This window comes from Pteronotus mesoamericanus, unplaced genomic scaffold, assembly GCF_021234165.1.
Source record: "Pteronotus mesoamericanus isolate MK-2021 breed Mesoamerican mustached bat unplaced genomic scaffold, CSHL_Meso_final contig_50, whole genome shotgun sequence".
Taxonomy (NCBI): domain Eukaryota; kingdom Metazoa; phylum Chordata; class Mammalia; order Chiroptera; family Mormoopidae; genus Pteronotus; species Pteronotus mesoamericanus.
Window position 1 is genome coordinate 29,357,894 of NW_026555186.1, and position 20,870 is coordinate 29,378,763.

Below are 20,870 nucleotides of genomic sequence, written 5' to 3' on the forward strand. Positions count from 1 at the left end.
TGTGTTTCGTCTGAAACCTAATGAACTCAGACAGAAAGCAAGAATATTTTTAAAGGAATTTAAAAGGGGGGTCTTTCAGGCCACATAAAGCATATAGATTTGATCAATACTTAAATGACTTCTTCAAAGAGAGTACATTGTTAAATTGGATTCAAGCATACAGTAAATGGTGCTTCCTTGCCCATAAACTTAACTAATAATTAGAAGAGTACAGTAGCATGAGATGGCTACCAGAGATGCTGCCTTTCAGGAAAAAAATGAAATGCATTGACTGTTGGCATAGAGCAAGCCTTTTTACATTTTTTTTTAAATAAGCATTAGCTCCAATTTAGAGATCAGTTACCTTTAAAGCAAATGAGGAAACATTCTCTCACTTGACTAATATCTTTCCCCAAACTTGCTGACATTATTGGAAAACAGTAGCCCTTTCTGAGAACATTTTAAATAATTTCTTCTCTAGGAGAAGAAATCAACTAATCAAGTGTTATCTAAGTTTGTTTCTCCAACATGTAGAAGAGTTCATGTAATAAGGCCTGATTAATAATTATAAAATGAATGAAAATAGTAGCAACCATTTAGCCCCATAAAATTTTGTTTTGGAATGACATAACTGACATGTCTTATCTTTATGACCTTGTACAAGGCAGAGTGTGAGGGACAAATAACTCCATGTTTTTACTTTAAAGTACAATATAAAGAAACAGACTAGCTACTGCTATAGAGTCATTCTGCAAATAATGCCTCTTTCTACAATTACCTACTAAAAACAAACTAGGTACTGCCTTTTCCTTATCTTGGTATAGAGATTTGCCCCTTGCTCTAATTTCAAATTCAAATATTCTAGCATTTAAAATATATACTTCCAACAATTTAATCTTAGAAGAATCAAACAGCTGTAATTACATCTGGAAGAAATAATTTTTAAAACCTACAAAAGTAATTTCATCAAACTTACTAAACACTTTTTCTCAGACAAAAAGATTATTATCATAAAATACCCACTTAAGAAATTACCTTTACAGTAGACTGGAAGCACGATACTTTGTGAACTTGTCTGCCAGTATCACAATTCCATACCTACATTTATGTTAAGAAGTAATTTCTAAACAGAATTTTCAAATCTTGTAACTTTTCTAATAATTAAATCACAAATGTCACACAGGTAGAAAATAAATAAAGCATAAAATATTTAGAATTTATAGTACTACAAAAGTTAACTCATATAGTGAGTCATCAACTAAGCACAACAGGTTTATAATCTAAAATAAATTTGAGATAAATTTTACTATCAAACTATTTGAAAGTGGCAACAGGAAGGATTATCTGAAAACTGAGTCTTTATAAGCATTAAATATTCCAACAGTTTAAATTTTAAGGTTTATTCTCCAAAATAAGTCTACCATAATCTAATAAGCATTTAACACAGAGTATGTTGCTGAGGAACAAAATAAACTGGCAATGAAATGAAATACCATTTAAAAAACTGACACATCTATTAATATTTACTGAAAGCTCTCTCAATGTGCATGACATAATTTACTATTGTTATCCTGATTCAAAAAACATAGTAACAGCCCTGACTGGTGTGGCTCAGTTGGTTGGACATCGTCCTGCAAATCAAAAAGCCACTGGTTCAATCCCCAGTCAAGGCACATGCCTGAGTTTTAGGTTCAGTCCCCAGTTGGGGTGCATATGAGAAGCAGCCAATCAATGTTTCCTCTCCCTCTAGATCTCCCTCTCTTTCCCTTTCTCTAGAAATAAAATAAAATCTTTAATTAAAAAAGACATTAACAGTATATTCCTATTACCTGTATCCATATTTAAAATAGAGGATCTCTCATAAAATGTCCAAGGTTAGTTTGACATAAGGAGTACAATGATTTTCAAATTTTTCATAGCATTTCCTATGGTAAGATACACATTTTACATCATGTCCGAGAACACATTTACATAGCAAATGTATAGCTGTATATACAAACTTTTAAGACTACCACTTGACAAAAATTTTTTAAAATCTACCCTTGGCATTTATTTAATGAAGTTGATTAAAAGTAAAGGCCCAAGCTGAGTTCTTTGAGAATTCACCTGAGTAAAAGAACTACCAACAAAGCAGCCTGGAATTATTTTCAACAAAGTTATTCAGCAAAGGAAGTGAGTTTATGCTGTCATTCACAGGTCAAGTTTATACTGATACTGTCCCAACTACTCATTTCTGTACTGTAACAGTAATTTTAATAACTGCCTCTAAATATTATTATAGTACCTTAGAAATGGTCTATTTTTTTAAAAAGCATTTTAAATTCTATTTTTGTAGAAATTATACTGAAACCTAAACAAAAAAATTAACACAAAATAGAGCTTTGGTGCATAAAACACATGCCTCAATAGAGCAGCAGTAATAAAGCTGACCTAAAAATATGAATGCATTTTATGCCCCTATTTACATAATGCTGTAATCCACAAAATTTATCACCATTTAAATATTTTCATAAAATGTTTTCATCTAGTGGCAGTCCATCTAGAAATCATTTCAGCTGAGAAAGTCGTAGCAAGTGTGTCATAAAGCATGCCTTGGTTCTACAGAAGCCTGAGAAACACTGGCTCCTTTGGTCTTACTCTGAAACTTCCTTCACTAATGCTTGAAAGCTATTTAAGCAGAATTTTCAGATGAGCACAGGTTTTTTAAAGCTCATCTATGATAGCTTTAAATTTAGAAAAAGAATAAAAGATTACAGTTATCCATAGCATTTGGCTATGGCCTTCACAAATTCAGTTCCTCATATAAGTATTAAAGGGCTGAATTTGTTTCAGGAAAATGTTTTATGAAGGCACTATTATTATACAGTGGTTCAGAACTCTGGCTCTGTAGTCAGACTGCTTGCCTTCTGCCCTACACTGGCTGCACGACCTTGGGCAAGTTAGTTAACTTCTCTTTGCCTCCGTTATCTGTAAATGAGGATAAAAACACTTACTGTAAGGATTAAATGGATTGATATATATAAAACAGAACAAAGCCTGGCACATGTAAGCACTTTATAAAACTTTACTAATGCCATGACATCTTAAAATTTCACCTAAAAGTAAGGCAGAAAAAAAGGTAGTATATTTATTAAAAATTATTTTAAAATACTAAATAATATTAAACACTGAGTCAATGATACTTTACTTTTCTGTCAGACTGGGTACTCAAAAGGTTCTTATGAATTGAGGTTATTAACTTTTTCCCTGTACAATAAGTAGTAAAAAAATGTAAATTATTTTCCAGTGCAACTGACCTTTTTTCCCCTAAATTAAAAAGCAAAGTGAGGTAATATGTTTAAGCCCATTTTCTCCATTTCCTCCATTTTATAACTTCATATAATAGTAACTCAGGAAAGGACAGTTTTGGTCATGGGGTTTCCATCAATAATAAGCCTTAACCTGCTATTTCAAGTCTAATATTTTCCAGATGCCTAATGCTTTTAAGAAGTATCTTGTGAAAGCTAGAACAAAATCATTTTTGCTGAAACAGGCTTCAACAGGCTAAAAATTAATCTCATATATTACTGGTCCCTTGAGTCAATATTGGTATTTCACTCTCTTCCAGATTTAAGGATATAATAACTGTTCTATCAGCAGAGGCTGTCAAGATAAGCTGATTTTTTTCTTCAGATGCTTCCAAGGAAGGAAATGCCGTAATAGCTGTTATCTTTTGAGTGTGTCCACTGAGTTCCAAAAGTTTTTCTCCTGTCTGAAATACCAATGAAAATGTTATTAGGTTCATATTTCACAACTTAAATAATTTTAAATGACAACACCGAAGAATCACCACATAGAAAACACATATGTTCTATTTGAAATTAGTTTGATCTTATAATTTAACTTTAAGCAATCAAAGCAAAATCTAAACACATGCTGAAGGAGTAGCCATAAACAATTTTATTTATTTTCCGATAGAAAATACAAATTGTAGCATATTTTACAGAAAATTTAAAGAAATATTCTTTCCATATGATTTTAAGAATAAAACTGGATAAATTAAGCATCAAAATATCAGTCACTTAATCTACAGGAAAAGTAAAAAGTCCTCCTTATCCAAGTATTTGTTATTTAAGTCTCCACGGTTATAAAGTTATGGAAGGAAAAAAATGCATAACAAGAAATATATCTATATCCAATATGTATCAAGCACTCATAAAGGTAGCCTCCACGCCATCTCTATTTAATAGCAGCACCTACTCACACTCTCCAGCATCTTCACCCATTAGTCTCTCCCAGACTTCCCAAGTAGCAAACATACTAAAATACAATGTAAATACAACAAACTGCAAATCTTTCCAAGGTTGCAAGATTTCATGAATGAAGGGAACATAACTCCTTTATCTCCTAGTTAACTCCTTTAATCACAGTTAAAGTCACTGAAAACTGAGGATCTGATCAGATAGTGAGAAAAGATAAATATTTCAAAATAGAGTAACTTTGGTATCAAAGGATCAGGAAGAAAGGCCTCTATGAAATTTGGTGAAGCCTTAAAAATGTTTTTAAAAATAAGCCTTTTATTACACTTCTATTAAATTCAAATATCAGAAGTATATTATGTAATTATACAATTTGGAAAAAAAACTGTCTGCCACAAAAATCAATATCTGATTCATTTTCAGAATCACTACATAGCTACTGATACAATTTGTTAGGTAAAATTAAAATTATTTTCACAACTTGACATTTGTTTCTTAGGAAAAAGTCTTAATCAAAAAACTTATGAAACATTAGTACCCATTTTAAATTAATTCACTCTAAGTATCCCGTTTCAAGTATAAATTAGTCTGTCTACTAACATGCAGGTATATCCCCAGGCAGCATTTATAAATGCATCCTCAACTACACAATCATATCTTTATTACACAATCCACACACAACCAATACACACCTGGGCATTCCATATAACTATAAGTCCATCATCACCAGCAGATGCAAATCTGATTAAAGAAGGTCAAAAGAAAAAAAATCATTGGTGACATTTAAGTGCTAATATTACTAAGATCTATCAAACCTTATTAATCACATTTCGATTTCCTAATATTAATGCAGATCAAGTCTTTATGCTAATTTAACAAATACTGAATACCTTCAAGGTTTTATGCCAGGTACTGAGGTTAGAAAGATAAATAAGATAATTTACAGTGTCATAATGAATAAACTGCAAGAAATGCAAGAATGAGGGAGGTCTGTAAAGAATCTTTAAAGTCCTCCCTTGCTTTAAAATTATATAATTAAACCCTGACTTAAGTGACATGAAGCCAAACTGAGAAACAGCTTCGCTGATAGGAAGTGATATTCTAGAAGTGAAACAAAGAAACCATGTCATTGGTAAGTTAATTATTTCTATTATTTTCTCTGTAAAACTATTCTAACTGCTATTTAAAGCCAAGATCTCTCCTTTACTCATCTTGGCTCTTCGGTCTTTTTATATAAACACAGTGTTCTTGGTCTGGAAGGTTTGGGGGTTTTTTTGAGGGCATTTTTTTGTTTGTTTGCCTGAAATGCAAAAGTAAAGGAAAGTTTTTCATGGCAGGCAAAAGAGCTGTGATGGATTCAGTCATAGCTCATCTCTTCTCTTTACCTCGCACATTCATTATACATAAAGGAACAGTCACCTATATTTTGTAGAAAAGATACCCATAACACAAACACTGTCAAAAAAGTAATCTGTTGTACAGGATTATTCACCATAGTAACTGCATTACAAAAAAATCAAAAAAGCACTGTTCTCAAGCAGTAGTGTATAGCAATCACATTGTAAGCATGTAAGTAATTTGTCATTAATAATGTAGTATATAAGTTTGCAAATGATTCTTCAATGAATCACAGTCTCCAGTTGTTCCTTTAATATCACTTTCATTCATTTGAACTTGAGGTTTGCTTTTTTAAATAGAAGAGAAAGAAGTGGTATATGCAGCTACAAACTGCATATATCTGGGCCCTTATAGTTAATAAACATTGATAAGTGATACTCCACTTACAGCTACCGCATTTAGAAAACCTGTACTCCTTTTTTTTAAAAAGATTTATTTAGTTAGTTAGTTAGTTATTTTGAGAGAGGGGAGGGAGGGAGAAGGAGAGGGAGAGAAACATCATTGTGTGAGAGAAACAATGACCAGCTGCCTATTGCATGTCCCCAACTGGGGACCTGGCCTGCAACCCAGGTATGTGCTCTGACTGGGAATCAAATCAGCAACCCTTTGGTTTATAGGCCGATGCTCAATTCACTGAGCCACACCAGCCAGGGCAAAACCTGTACTTCTTTACAACATTGTTATTGGGTTTCAAAAAATCTGGGTATGCCTTGAAAATCTTGATTAAAATAAACACTGTTGGCCATAATGTATAATTGGGGAAAAGAACTGATGGGACACAAAAATTACTTTGTTCCTGAAAGATCTATTCTAATGAATTTTATCTCTACATAAGATCCCTAAAATCTCACAACTTCAGTCAAGTAACATTTGCCTTAAAACTCCAAACTGAGCTTTAAGGTCAAATTTGTCATACTCAGTTTCAAAGGTCCATACATAACTGTTCACTGGCTCTAACAATTCCTATACTTAGTGCCCATTTCAAAACCATCTGATTACATATCCCACTGTAGAAGCTAAAAGATTATCCAGGATTATGCAGATTTTCCCATCTCCCAGGAGATGGGAAATTGGCCAAATACAGTCTGACAAAGCCTGTTTATAGTATTTTAATATAGAACTACTTTTTTTTTTTAATGAAAAAGACTTTTAAAACTACTTAGGTAACAAGCTACCAACTATACAGTTATCTTAAGATCTATACTTAACATTTATTATTTCAGAATGAAATCATGAAATATATAAAAGATATGAAGACTAAAAAGAAAATTATCTCTAAATTAAAAATATAACCTGCTTAATTATACACACTTTTTTGAATTATAATACTAAATAATGCCTTCAGTATCAAAAATAGTAGACATCTTTAATAGCTTATGTTTCTAGACCTATTGATTTCTTTCTATTTGTACAGTGATGTTGGGAGAGCAAGACTCTAGGTCTTAAGTTTTCTTTGCTATATAACATCAACTTCTATTGATTCTTGAAACTCTTGTAATTGCTTTTCTCCATTTTAGAAGACTACAGGTTTAAAATACACACTTTTTTCTAAACTTGATTTTTAACTTACTTTATTGCTTTATCATGTCTGAATCTCACGTTCATGAGTTTAGATATAAAGCATTTCACCTCAAACTTTAATTTAATCAGTAATGAACAAAAGTTAAATCTAGACGATGCTCGAGTAATGCATGAAATCACAGCCAATTTTTAGTTGTTCAGAGGTCAATTACACAGTTGGTAGATTATTCAGGCCTTTAAATTCTTATATATTCTATTGCCACCTTTTTTTTTCCATTTCAGTATTTATTATCACCTACTGTAATGAGAAAACGTGAAGTTTAAAAATACAAATCAGTATAACTTTGCTATATACTATTACCTCTCATAAAATAACTAATAAAGGCTTGGAAGATCATTCACAAATTACAATCATCCAGTGTACTAGAAAAAATAATTAAAAACTATATCCATTTACCTTAAATAAGTCAGTTTATCCTAATCCATCAAGCACATACTGCAGCAACCTCCAAATCATAAATGAAAATTCAACCCAATAACTCCTAATATATGAAGATAAACTGTAATGGCTGAAAACAAGTAATGAACTATAAAAAAATAGTAATTAAAGCTTAAGTTTTTCAATGGAAGAAATAATAGTGGCTTACTGATATAAAACTATATTTAAGAACTGAAAGCACTCTAAATTAATAGAATCTAAAGATTCAATTCTGAAGATAAGGTTTTAAGAGAAATGCTTCTTTACTGATTACCACAAAATGTATTCAGTGACATTTCATACTATGTGTTGGGAAAATGCCAAGATCAATTATATGTGATTCTTACCTCAAGATCTTAAAAATTTAGTGATTCTTTATATAGGTACTATATTTCATCAGACCTAAGACATCATCAATGGTAAGACATTCTATTACTATATGCAATATTAAGGAAAAAAATGCTATCAATTATAACTGAAATACACCAACAATTATATGATGTTTTCAAATTTTACAGATGTTTAAATAGGAAAAACAGGCTTCATAGAATCAATCAAATATAGTAATTGCCATATTTATTGATCTTTATAACATGGAACTTTCTAATTCAACAATCAGATTATTTCTGACAGTTGTATAGCACTAAAAATGCTTTTCCAATGAATAAGCAAACATTTAAGTGTCTCAAAGATTCTATAAAATAATTAATAATATTAATGTAACCTCACTCTTTCCTTTTATCATTATTAATGTATCAATATATTGTCACAGCAAAAATAGAAATTTTGAAATTTTAACACCCAGAATCTCACCACAAAGATAAATTCCTTTTATTTTTCATGTTCCTGTCCTGTTATTATGCATAGCCTTCAAGTTTTCTTAATTTGAAACCAAGTCTTTAAAAATACTCATTGTAACTATACAATTAAATGACTAAACAAAATCTATATGCATAAAAACAAGTTTAACAAGGTGAATCATGGTTTAATGAAGACCTATAAGAGTATCTAGAATGTTCCATCCTCTCCTCACCTAATTATGAGACCTAATTTATTGTGAGAGTCAATGATTCATTCATTCAAGAAGTATTTATTCAGCACTAAACATATAATATGTAGATGTATATGCTTGACCCTAGGAGTAAAGATCAACGAGATAGTTCTTGCCCCTGAAGAGCTCATAGTCTACATTACTTAGTAATGTTACAAGGTCTAGATCAAGTATCCATTGAGAATCCTCATTTACGCTCATTCTAATTTATAGAAATGATTCCCTTTAAACACCTTCCCTTTGAACATAGAGAAAGTACTCTCATTCTTACCAACTGTGGGCTAACGAACAGCCAAAGCTTCACAAATACTTGTATAGAAAATATTTTCACAAGTAATTCCTATGTCTATTACCAAAGTGTGTATTTAACAGCTCTTATTCATGTGAATTTAATTCAATTAAGTCAAGGTGTTATAGATGCAAATATAATCTTAGAGGCCATAATAAAAAGTATAACCCATAAACCTGAACATAAACTCTCCTGTATTCAATATCTACATAACTATAAAGCACTAGAAAAATAAAAATAGAACATTATTATGGCAACACAAAAAATCCCTGTGGTTAACTAACTTCCCACCTAATCCACAAGTATTTTCTAATACATGATGCAGCTAAAATAGTATACATTTTTTACAATAAAACAAAGTTGAAAAATGGTTCTACAATACAAGAAACCAGATAAAAATGAAAAATAACAAAGTTTTCACTTTAAATAGATTTTTACTTATCTTGTATGTTAGAACTACTTGAGGAAAATTAGAGAAGGGTATAGATAGAGACTTTTAATAGAAGTTGAAGAGAATTTCAAAGCATTTACAGAAGTCATAGACATTGCCATTGATTCTTTCATTAGATCTACTGAATATTAAAATTTCTTCCCTTAAAAAAGGATATGTGCATGTGTGTGTCCGTGTGAATATATACACGTGTGTGTGTGTGGGTGTGTGTATAAACAACTCTAAAATCTGAATGTCTATAAAGTCCTTTTTCAGCTCACAAAAAGAATGAAGGTGGGATGATTCCATAGTTCCCATGGTCATTTGCGAAGGTAAAGTCTTTGGTAAATTCTCCCATGCCCCAGATCACAAATAGAAACCTAAACTACCCATCAAGTTTACAGGTATTAGAATACAAAAAAAATCCCTGTGACTTCTGTTGGGGGGACTCCCTATCCCCCTGAGCTCAAGTTTCCATGAAAGAGCTACTACTAGAGAAGCATCCCTGGCCTCTCCCTCTCCCCACTGATCTAGTAAATGAGTTTGAGAGAATGAATTGACCTTGCTTACTATAGCTCAAGTTCTTCTGGGTTTTTTCTGAGGATTTGTCTGTTCGGAGAGAGAACATTCTGCTCTGCTCGTTTTTGAGGGAAGCCTATATTTGAGTGGGAGGCTTGCAGGTGTCCAGTTGCACCAGTGATTCAGTGAACAAGTCTACATAACTCAGGGTGACGTATCAGGAAACCCATTTTGGTTGGATACAACACTACATCCTTTAATCTAGTTTTTTTTTGCCAATTATCACTTTATCAAGCTGATATGTTCATGTCCATCTGTGTGATTTCTGCATCTAATAATATCTAAGAAAAAGTTTTATTTTATACTGAAACAAAAAATACCTTTTAAATAGGCATTTTTATTTCCCCTATAACAAATGTTGGGTTTTTTTTTTTTTTACATTATCGAGAATTTAAATATGTATAAAAGTGGAAACAGTATAACAAAAATCCTCGGGTACTCATCACCTGTCTTCAATAATTATCAACTAATGACCAACATTGGTACGTACCACACCCAATCCCCCTTCCACACATTATTTTGAAGCAAATCCCCATTTCACTTCATCAGTAATTATTTCAGTACGTATCTCTTAGGACTCTTTTACATCACAACTAAAGTTAACATTTAATTCCTTAAGGACATCACATAGCCAGTCAATGATCAAATTTCCCTGACTGTCCCTCAGTTTTTTAAGTTAATTAGAAGCAGGACCTAAATAAGGTTCGTACATTGCAATTGGTTGGACATTGTTCCACTCTAATGTCCTTTTATTGATTCCTTCTTCATATTTTTTTCCTTGCAATTAAGAGTTTGTTTTACAGAATTCTCTTGCTAGGCACCTTCCAGTGTTGTCATTTAACATGCACCTCTGCCCCCGGTATTTCTGGTAAATTAAGAGATCAGAGATTTAATCAGATTCAAATTTTACTTTTTGGTAAGGCCACTTCATAAGCAGTTTGTATAGACTACCAGGAAATATAATTTCCGGCAATCTTGTGTATGTGTTTAATGTTAATAGTCATTGCCTAATTTATTATTCTACTACTAGAGGTTGCAAAATTACAGTATTCCAATTTTACAATTCTTCCTAGTTTGAATTCTTCTATAATGAGAAATCCCTCTCATCGATTATTACAGATCCCAACATACAGTTTGCATAGGGAAGGCAATATGTATCTTAACTTGCAGATACCTCTTCGAGAGAGGACAAGCTGCCCAGATGTGAGGAATGTAGTTATCTGCCTCCAGCTGTTGACTTTAGGGTACAATTCTGCTTTCAAGCCAACATCATTATGATCTCAGTTGGCGCCCCAGCCATTGGGATTAAGCAAGGCCACAGCACATTCTTGGATGATCCTCAGCCAATGACTAAGCAAAGCAGGACAAAAAGTACTAGTTGTTTCTATCCCACGCAGGATTCCTCTAAAGGGCATTCTTTTCTCTAGAGTTCCCCATTAGGTTTACAGAGACTTGGTCAGATTTCCATCATAGTCCAGGACAACTGCCCTTGTCCAATCCTGCTTCCTCCCTTTTTCTTTCATTGGTGTTTTCACTCTAATAAAGGTTTTTGCATTCTTAACTCCACTTTATTGTCCGCTTCCATACTGAACCCAGGTATTAGGAGGATCCAAATCATCTTGACTCCCAATTTTTCTTTGAATGTTCATGGGAAAGTTATCCTTAGCTTAGGAATACTTTTTAAACATGTAACATATTATTTGTTTAGTGAAGTATCAAACCATACTGAGTTTGTTTAGTTTCTTGTGAATATACAGCTTCACCAGCCATACTAGGGGCATATTATGTTTTCCAGTCTGGCATTTCATGGGTCACCTAAATTCTCTTCCAGTCATGATCGCCATCCTACATAACCTTGTCTGTTTCCTGGAGTAGCAAGGAATGGTCAAATGAGCAACAGAGAAAACTCTTCTTAAAGTGTGTTATAAACTCAGTTTAGTTTAATGTGTCAAATGCTAGAGTATTACATGCAATTTTAGCACAGTTCACTTTTTGGAAGACTCTTGCTGAGTCTTAGTCTTCTTTAGTGATCTCCCAATCAATATGACCCTCACTTCATGTTCAAAAAAATACTAAAGAAAAGAAAAGGCAGCTGTCTGTTAGGTTATACAGGATTTATTTGGTATCTTCAAAAACCAATCTGAGAAAATTTTCCACTCACTGATTTTAGCTGAGCTACCGAGAAAACAAGAAAATCCTTCTGCAAAATTCTCAATAAACTGATATTATCTAAAGACCTGAAGCGTGAAACCTGGATTACAACATCTGACCAAAAAACTAGAGTGTAATGTCTATAAAAACTAAATAAAAAACATACAAATTATAATATTTATTTAAGGTATTTGGTAATTTGGCAATGCATAAATAATGTACATATGAAATATTAAAGATAATTCTGAACTAAACTATTAAAATAAGAATAAAATTTTCAGCTTTTAATTTGTAACAAATATTTATATAATTTGTAGATTTTTTATGTCTTCCTTATCCATTATGACTCAGTTATTTTTCCAGTATACTATAGAATGAATTTTTTTTTTTAAAGCACAGGTTATAAGTTCTAAAGGTGAGTGACAGAAAAACTTAATTACATGGAAATTTTGACATAGTACTGACTTGAGTAAAAAGGATAAATGTGATTCATGCAGTAATACCTTTGCTTTATTGTAAAAGCCAAAAAGTAGGCTTTTGCATTTGATCAAGACGTTTAGATTCACTGTGTTAGACAGCAAACATGGCCACAAATTATTCTCCCTCCCTGTGTCACTATTTGCAAAAAGTCTTAGTTGCTTCTCCCATCAAGAGGTACGGTTTATTTTTCCACTTACTGAATTTGTGCCAGCTCCTGACTTCCTTTAGACAATGAAACAGCACCAAACATGATACAAACAGAGGCTTGAAAAGTTTTACTCTGGGGCTTGCCCTTTTGCTGGTATAAGAACTCCACGGTCACTATGTGAATAAGCTCTTGAGCAACCACATGGAGACAGACCCCAGTTGTCCCAGTGGAGACCTTTATGAACCAGCCTGCCCCAACCAATCTACCTGTTGACCAGATATATAAGTGAACCTAACTAAGAAAAAGCTGATCCTGGTGTAGATGAAAGAACCTACCCAGCTGAGCCTAACACAAATTGCCATCCTGGAAAATAGTGAGCTAAATATATAGCAGTTGTTTTAAACAACTAAGTTTGGGGTGATATTTGACAGAGCAATCGATAACTGACAGAACCATCAATAGCTTTTCACTGTTTACAGAATATTTATTATATCACTGAACAAGCGAAGTATACATAAGCACCACTGTGGGGAAAATGTAATCAAATATCAGCATTTGGGCAATGATCATTATTCTGCAAAATGGCCTTTTCTGAAGAGTGTTCTTCTAGCTAGGAAATAAGAATAGCCAAGAGGACATTTCAGAGGGCAGAGAGCAATGAACATAGAATCCTAACAGTTAATCTATATAAAAATGTAAAGACCACATTCTGAAAGTATACTGTATATTTTTTACTTAATTTTCTTAGATAAAATGATGTGAGGATTCCTTAAGGTCCAAATATGAGTGATTATGGTCTAAGAAATTAGTTGGGATTTTTTTTAACCTGCTAAATGTACTATGGTAAAATATGGTACAAGAAAACTTTATCCAATATCTTATCTTCCCAGAAATGTTTAGTTTCAAAAACCCGGCTAAATAAATATAGTATCTCTTAGGACCTACCAACAATGAGCATTACCAAAAAGGCTAAAGATTATTATACTGTGGTTAACATGCTATGATTTGTTTGGCTTATATCACAACAGAATGTTGATAGGCTAGTAATATATATGAGGTGACTCTTTTCAAGCAAACAATGAGGAGCATTTTTGTTGTATAATAATTTAGCTGGACTTTGGCTGGTTTCTAGAAAGAAGTGGGGCTCCTCAGACCTCACCTGAGTTTATGCTAACAAGATGACTCAGCATGGGTCTCTAGATGGTTTAAGGGTAGGAGCTGGCCATCTGTAAAACAGGAACCATGTAATCAGGGGACTGGGGCTTTGAGCTATGGATAAAAGCCTGACCTCCAAACTGGGGAAGGGAGGGAAGCTAGAAATTGAGTTTAATCACATGGTGAATGGTTTAATCATCCCAGTGTATGAAACTTCAATAAAACACTCCCAGTCAAGATGGAGGTATAGGTAGACATGCTTCACCTCCTTGCGCAACCATAAGAAGGATCACAACCAACCTCAAAACAAAGAACACCCAGAACTGCCAGAAAATCAAACTGTACAGAAGTCTGACCACTAAGGATTTAAAGAAGCCATATTCATCCAGATTGGTAGGAGGGAGCAGCAGCCAGAAGAAAAAGTAGTCCCACATTCATGTGTGGAAGATAAAAATCAGGAGGGGTATCTGGGGAGTGAGCAATCCCAGCCCCAGGCCAGACCCCAGAGCCCAGGATTCCAGCGCCAGGGAAATAATGTCTCACAACTTCTGGCTGTAAAAATCAGTGGGGGCTGGGGCATCAGTAGAAATTGCCAGTCTCTCAGAAGAGCCCACTTAAATGGCCTGCATGGGCCTAAATCGCACACAAATCAACCCACTCTGTGAACCACCACCAGGGCAACAGCTAAAAAGGCACTGGTCGCATAGAGGAGTAGGCGAAGTAACTGGAAACAGGGTGAGTGCCAAGCGAGACTCCAGCAGACAGGCAGTGGAATTGTCCCCTATCTGACCCCTGCCCAACATATATAGCCACAAAGTGGTGAAAAGGGTGGCCCCACCATGGCGATTACGTAAGGCTCCACCCCACAAAATTTCCAGGTGCCTTTTACAGGGTGTCAAAGCAGGTCTACCTAATACATAGAAACAAACACAGGGAGGCTGCCAAATTGAAGAGACAAAGAAATATGGCCCAAGTGAAAGAAGAGAACAAAACTCCAGACAAAGTAATAAAGAAAAGAAATAAATGAAACAGAGATAACCAACCTATCAGGTGCAGAGTTCAAAATAATGTGCTAAGGATGCTCAGAGAACTCACTGAGTATGGCAAAAACATAAGGGAAGAAATGAAGGCTACACTACGTGAAATAAAGAAAAATCCACAGGGAACCAACAGTGAGGGGAAGGAAGGCAGGATTCAAGTCAAAGATTTGGAACATATGGAAGAAGTAAAGTCAACCAGAATAGAATGAAGAAACAAGAATTCAGAAAAATGAGGAGAGAATAAAAAGACTCGGACATTTCCAAACGTGCCAACATCCAAATCACTGGGATGCCAGAAGGAAAAGAGGAAAGGCAAGAAATTGAAAACTTATTTGAAAAAATAATGAAAGAAAAGTTCCCTAATTTGGTGAAGATAATAGACATACAAGTCCAGGAGGCACAGAGAGTCCCAAAGAACACACCAAGACACATCATAATTAAAATGGCAAAGGTTAAAGATAAAGAGATAATCTTAAAAGCAGCAAGAGAAAAACAGAGTTACCCTACAAAGGAGTTCCCATAAGATTCTCAGCTGATTTCTCAAAAGAAACTCTGCAGGCTAGAGGGGACTGGCAAGAAGCATCCAAAGTGATGAAAAGCAAGGACCTACAACCTAGATTACTCTATCCGGCAAAACTATCATTTAAAATGGAAGGGCAGATAAAGTGCTTCCCAGACAAGGTAAAGCTAAAGAAGTTCATCATCACCAAGTCATTATTACATGATATGCTAAAGGGACTTATTTAAGAAAAAGATTATCAAAACTATGAACATTAAAAAGGCAACAGATTCACAACTATCAACAACTAAATCTAAAAAAACAAAAAAGCAAGCAAACAGCCAGAACAGGAACAGAATCACAGGTATGGAGATTATTTGGAGGGTTATCTATCACCTGGAGGGGGAAGGGGAGAAAGGGGGCAAAGGTACCAAGAACAAGAAGCATAATTGGTAGGTATAAAATAGGGGGGGGGATGTTAAGAATAGCATAGGAAATGGAGAAGCCCAAGAACTTACATGCATGATCCATGGACATGAACTAAGGGGTGGGGACTGCTGGAGGGAATGGGGGTGCCAGGTGGAGGGGGACAAAGAGGGAAAAATTGGGATGACTGTAATAGCATAATCAATGAAATATACTTTAAAAAACAAGAAAGTAAGGATTTTTAGGAAATTTTAAAATATAAAAATAAAAAAAGAAACAGTTTTAAAAGAAAAAGAAACCACCCAAAAACTCTGGACACCCAAAGTTTGAGTAAGCTTTCTCACTGATGATACACCCTGATGTACTGAAGGGTGATGGATCCTGTGGACACAGAGTTTACATTTGGGACTCTCCCAGGCCTTAGCCTGTGGGCCTCTTTATTTGGCTGGTCCTAATTGTATCCTTTATAATAAAATTGTAACCCTAAGTATAGTGCTTTCCTGAGTTCTGTCAGTCACTCTAGCAAATTATTAAACCTAAGGGGAGCGTGGGAATGTGTAGCCAGTTGGTCAGAAGTGTGAGTGGCCTGGAAACCCTGGAGGCTGCAGCTGGTGACTGAAGTGAAGGGAGTTTTGTGCAGGATTGTGCCTTAGTCTATAAAATCTGACCTAACTCCAGGTAGTGTCAGAATTGCATTGCACATGGCAAAAACAACTAAATACCAAAGACAGAAGAAAAGCAGAGAGAAGACTGGTTAATAGACAACAGAAGTGATAGAACTAGGAATAGTAACAGTAATAGTCACCCATAGAGTCAAAAATGAAAAGAGAAAAAAACAGTATTAAAGGGAAAAGAGATAGGTGGAAAAATTGAGAGTGACAACAGAAGTGGGGTTAGGGATTTAAGATTGGCCAGCAACATGTACACTTAGTAGTCTGTGGACTCATTAATTCATTCAACAACTATCTATTAATTACCTGCTACATATAAGGCACTGTGCTCCGTACTAAGGATACGTGGTGAACAAGAAAAACATGGCCCTCACTCTCATGAAACTTACATTTTAGAGGGGAAGATAAATACTAAATAATTACACAATTAATTACTGTGATACACGTTACAAAAGATAAGCATATGATTGAATAAGGGTTTAATAAACAGATATACAGATCAGTAATAAGCTAAATCTATAGTCCTAAGACATATACACCTTCATCTCTATTTGCAAATATACTCAACACAGTATTATACATGTTATCAAAGTAGTGCAGAATAATATAAATTCTTTTTGAATTTTTCAATTTATTTTTAATTATTATTGACATACAATTTTGTATTAGTTTTAGGTGTACAAAGCAGTGACATTTATATATCTTACAAAGTGACTACAATAACTCTAATAACCATCTGTCATCATAAATAGTTATTACAATATTATTAATTCTGTTCCCTTTGCTGAATGACACTCATTTTAAAGGGGTTGCATCAATAACAAAAAATTCAGATTAAATACTTACCTCACCTTCCATTATAATAACGCATTCCCTTAGGTAACTGATATTTAAACATTTCCTATATTTGTTTGTCAAATTTAGGCTCACCTTGACATACACAGTTATAACCTGACTCATATTTTAAAGTCATACACCTACCCCAATGTAAAACAGAAAAATTCTGATCCATTAAAAAGAAAAAAAAAAAAATCCATGAAACAAAAATAAGCATCAAATCACCAGATATGACACCCTGACTTCTGAACAAAAGAGACTTCAGATACATATTTTATCAAGATTCAAAGGTCAATTTCTACTAAATATTGCTAATAATCAGTTTTCAATTTTTAAAAGAAATACATTAATTTGAAGTTGTTTTTAATATAAAATTCCTAAAAACTATGTCTAAACAAGTCAATTGGACAAGTATATTTTCTTACCTGTAGTCATCTAACCGTAACAGAAATCGTACAATATCATGATGAGTTTTCAGTACAAGCAGTTCAGTGTAGGGGTTCTGGGTTTGTTCTTCACCTATTGTCTGTAAAGGAGATTTCTTGCATTGGGAGAAAAAAGCCAAAACAAAAGAGAAAGACATAAAATGATTTATGATAAAAGGCATATTGGAATAAAACTGCATGATATACATGTAAGAATACAAGATTTAAAAAGCTAAAAGATATGTTTTAATACTACACAGTGGGGGCAAAAGTAGGTTTACAGTTGTGAGTACATGAAAATTTATTCTTGTATTATTCATTAATTATTGTATTATTTTATATAGACAACTGTAAACTTTTTATCCCACCCTGTATTGTTTCCCCTAATATCAACCGACTGCCAATTTAACACAAAACATTTTTCTTATCACAAATCCACACCATGAATTTTGGTATTTCCAAGTCTCATTAAATTTATAAAAAGAGTGAATTTTATTGTATGGAAATTAATGGGCCTATCCAACTCAATATTTTAGAATAGGTGTTTCTCAATTGGAACTTGTCAGAAACAAAACTGCAGGTCACAGGGATAAAATATAAAACAGACTAAAGTAGCGTCTAGCCCATTATAGGCACTCATTATATGTTTGCTGAATGAATAAGGAAGGAATGAAATCATTAAGAGTCAATGAATTCAACTTTGAAAAATAATATTGATAAAGATAATTGCTAACATTTACAAAGTATTAGGTGGCAGCCCATATGCCAACAACACTGCACAAAGCGAGCATGGCATAAAACTCAATAACTTTGTAAGATAAGTCTTATTAACCCCATTTCTATAGTCAAACCCAGTACTATTTCATAAAACCTCTGTTCATAACCTCTAAACTGCAGTTTTTCAAATGTGACACTATTAACATTTGGGACTAGGGAATTCTTTGTTGTTAAGGGCTGTCCTGTGCACTACCGGATGTTCAGCAGCACCCCTGGATTCCACACATTATTCGCCAATAGAAATTCACCCCAACCCCAAACTGTCACAATCAACAATATTTCCAGACATTGCCAAATGTCCCCTAAGGGACAAAATTTTCCCAGCAGAAAAACACTGCTTAAGCTAGAAGCCTAGATTCAAAGTTGTTGCATAAATTAAGGCAAATCATTGGTTCTGATAATGTACAAATTCACAGCAGCTATAAAACTGAAATACTGTACTTTTACATGAAAAATGTACAACATGCAAAAATATTTTCCAAAAAAATTCACCCCCAAATCAGTAATTTATTTATCCCATGTCCCGTCTAGCAGTGAAAATCAAAAGTGAGAAATCTGAAAACTATATACTACTTTCCCCAAATAAAAGCTTGTCAGGTATGGCACAAGTCGTCAATAAAAGTCTGTGATTCATCCAATAATGAGATTTATACAGAACTGTCATATACACATCCTATATGGACTACTCAACTTTCCACAATTCTTTCATAATGTTTAGGATTTCAGTCTATCTAAAATATGCCTAATTTTAAGAAATACTTTCTTAATAAATAGAGAATAAGCCTCAACTGCAAAGATATGAGGAAGTTAAGACTGAAGGCTGTTGACTCAAAACAATCCAAGTTTTCTCTTAACAGTCAAAGCAAAAATTTGTTATGAGAAATAAAAGGGAATTCAACACAATTCTATTCGTGAGTAGCAAATGAAATAAATTCCAGGCCTCAGCACTTTCAAGGTTGCAAACTGCTTTATTCGCAACGTTTCAAATATAAATCTCATTACAGTCTGTTCAATTATTCAGTCCCATGAAGAAAATGTGACTAAGGAATCAAAAATAGCTATTAGTGAGAAGATAGCTCATTTTCTTGACTTTGAAGGAAAATATTAATTTTTAAATAATTATATCTTTTTTGGTTCTTGGATAAAAAAATCAAATCTACTTGGTATTTCCTGAGTAAGCATCAGATGCTTTGGGGAAGTGATAGCAACTCAAACCAAAAGTGTAAAGTTGCAGTCACCACTTAATTCTATTGCAGTAAGTCAGATACTTTTTAAAAAGTGAAATGAGACTCGTTTAAGTACTGAGAAGGCTAGCTCAGAGTCCTTAAGCACACTGTTGAACAACATCAGCTTCAGTTTTCACACTTCTTGGAAAAGGGCTACTGTGTTTTAACTCGCGGGGTCTTGGGAAAATTGAAGAGTACAGAGTAGCCGCAGAAAGAGTGCCCCCCTCCCTACCCCCAGCAACACACAAGCCCCGCCTCCGCTGCAGTCTCTATTGTCTAGACTCGGGATCCAGGCTCAGACGGAAGCCTCGGCAGGGGCAGGCAGGCTCCACCCAGGGGTTTACCTCGGCCAGTCCCTGCGGTTCTCGGCTTCCCCCGATCAGCCAGCGCAACATCCGGGTAAGATGGTGTCGGCCCGGACCAAGTCAGCCCGAGCTCTATGCCAGCTTCAGCCGCCTACCTCTCAGGAAGCAGAGCAGTAAAGCTAGTAATTGCTGCTCCAGATTTGCCCACGAAAGAAGCAGTGCAAAGTAGAACCCACCGAGGCTTTAAAATTTGTCCCGAAGCGCAGCCCTACCCAGCCAGAAAGGCTTGGTTTAAAATAGCCAGCCTGGGAGCAGCAGCTGGGGGGAAGGGACGCTTCAGAGGCGCGCAACTCCAAGTGAGCAGGCGCGGGCATCGCCCACTTTGCTGCAGAACTTGGGTAGCTTGAGCGGCCCCTGCTGGAAGTGTGTGGCGCAGCACCTGAGCCTGGCGAGCAAGTGCATACCAATCTATAGTCCCCTCGCTTCCTTCACTTGGCTGGGGGGACCAGGAAACCCGTTTTCAGGAGCTGGCTGGAGGGACCAGGAAACCTTTTTTCAGGAGCTGGCTGGAGAAGGTGACTCCCGTATCCCGACTAATCCAATGAGATGTGTATACATTAGAATACATCTGGCAAGCATTTTCTGTGTGCTGTAGTACAGATACTATGCTAAGACTCTACATAAATCCTCACAGTAACCCTATAGACTGAAGCTCTGAAAGACTGGATAGTTTGTCAAAGGCTAACAGCTAGGAAGTGGCTACAGTG

The 20,870-nt window shown here is 34.7% G+C and overlaps 1 protein-coding gene across 3 annotated transcripts in view; it reads right to left on the reverse strand.

The window, feature by feature from the left end:
- The window catches only part of WDR41 (WD repeat domain 41), a 50,325-nt gene extending 29,870 nt beyond the window's left edge, over window positions 1-20,455 (reverse strand). For all 3 annotated transcript variants that reach the window (XR_008529548.1, XR_008529547.1, XM_054578512.1), the window contains exons 1-5: window positions 20,143-20,455; window positions 17,796-17,911; window positions 4,910-4,958; window positions 3,599-3,730; window positions 1,015-1,077 (exon numbers count right to left, since the gene is read on the reverse strand). Coding sequence is in view for 1 of the 3 variants with exons in the window: in XM_054578512.1 (XP_054434487.1) it covers window positions 1,015-1,077; window positions 3,599-3,730; window positions 4,910-4,958; window positions 17,796-17,911; window positions 20,143-20,193 (411 nt within the window). In the remaining 2 variants the exon portion in view is untranslated. The remainder of the gene's footprint in view (window positions 1-1,014; window positions 1,078-3,598; window positions 3,731-4,909; window positions 4,959-17,795; window positions 17,912-20,142) is intronic.
- Between the last annotated feature and the right edge of the window lie 415 nt (window positions 20,456-20,870).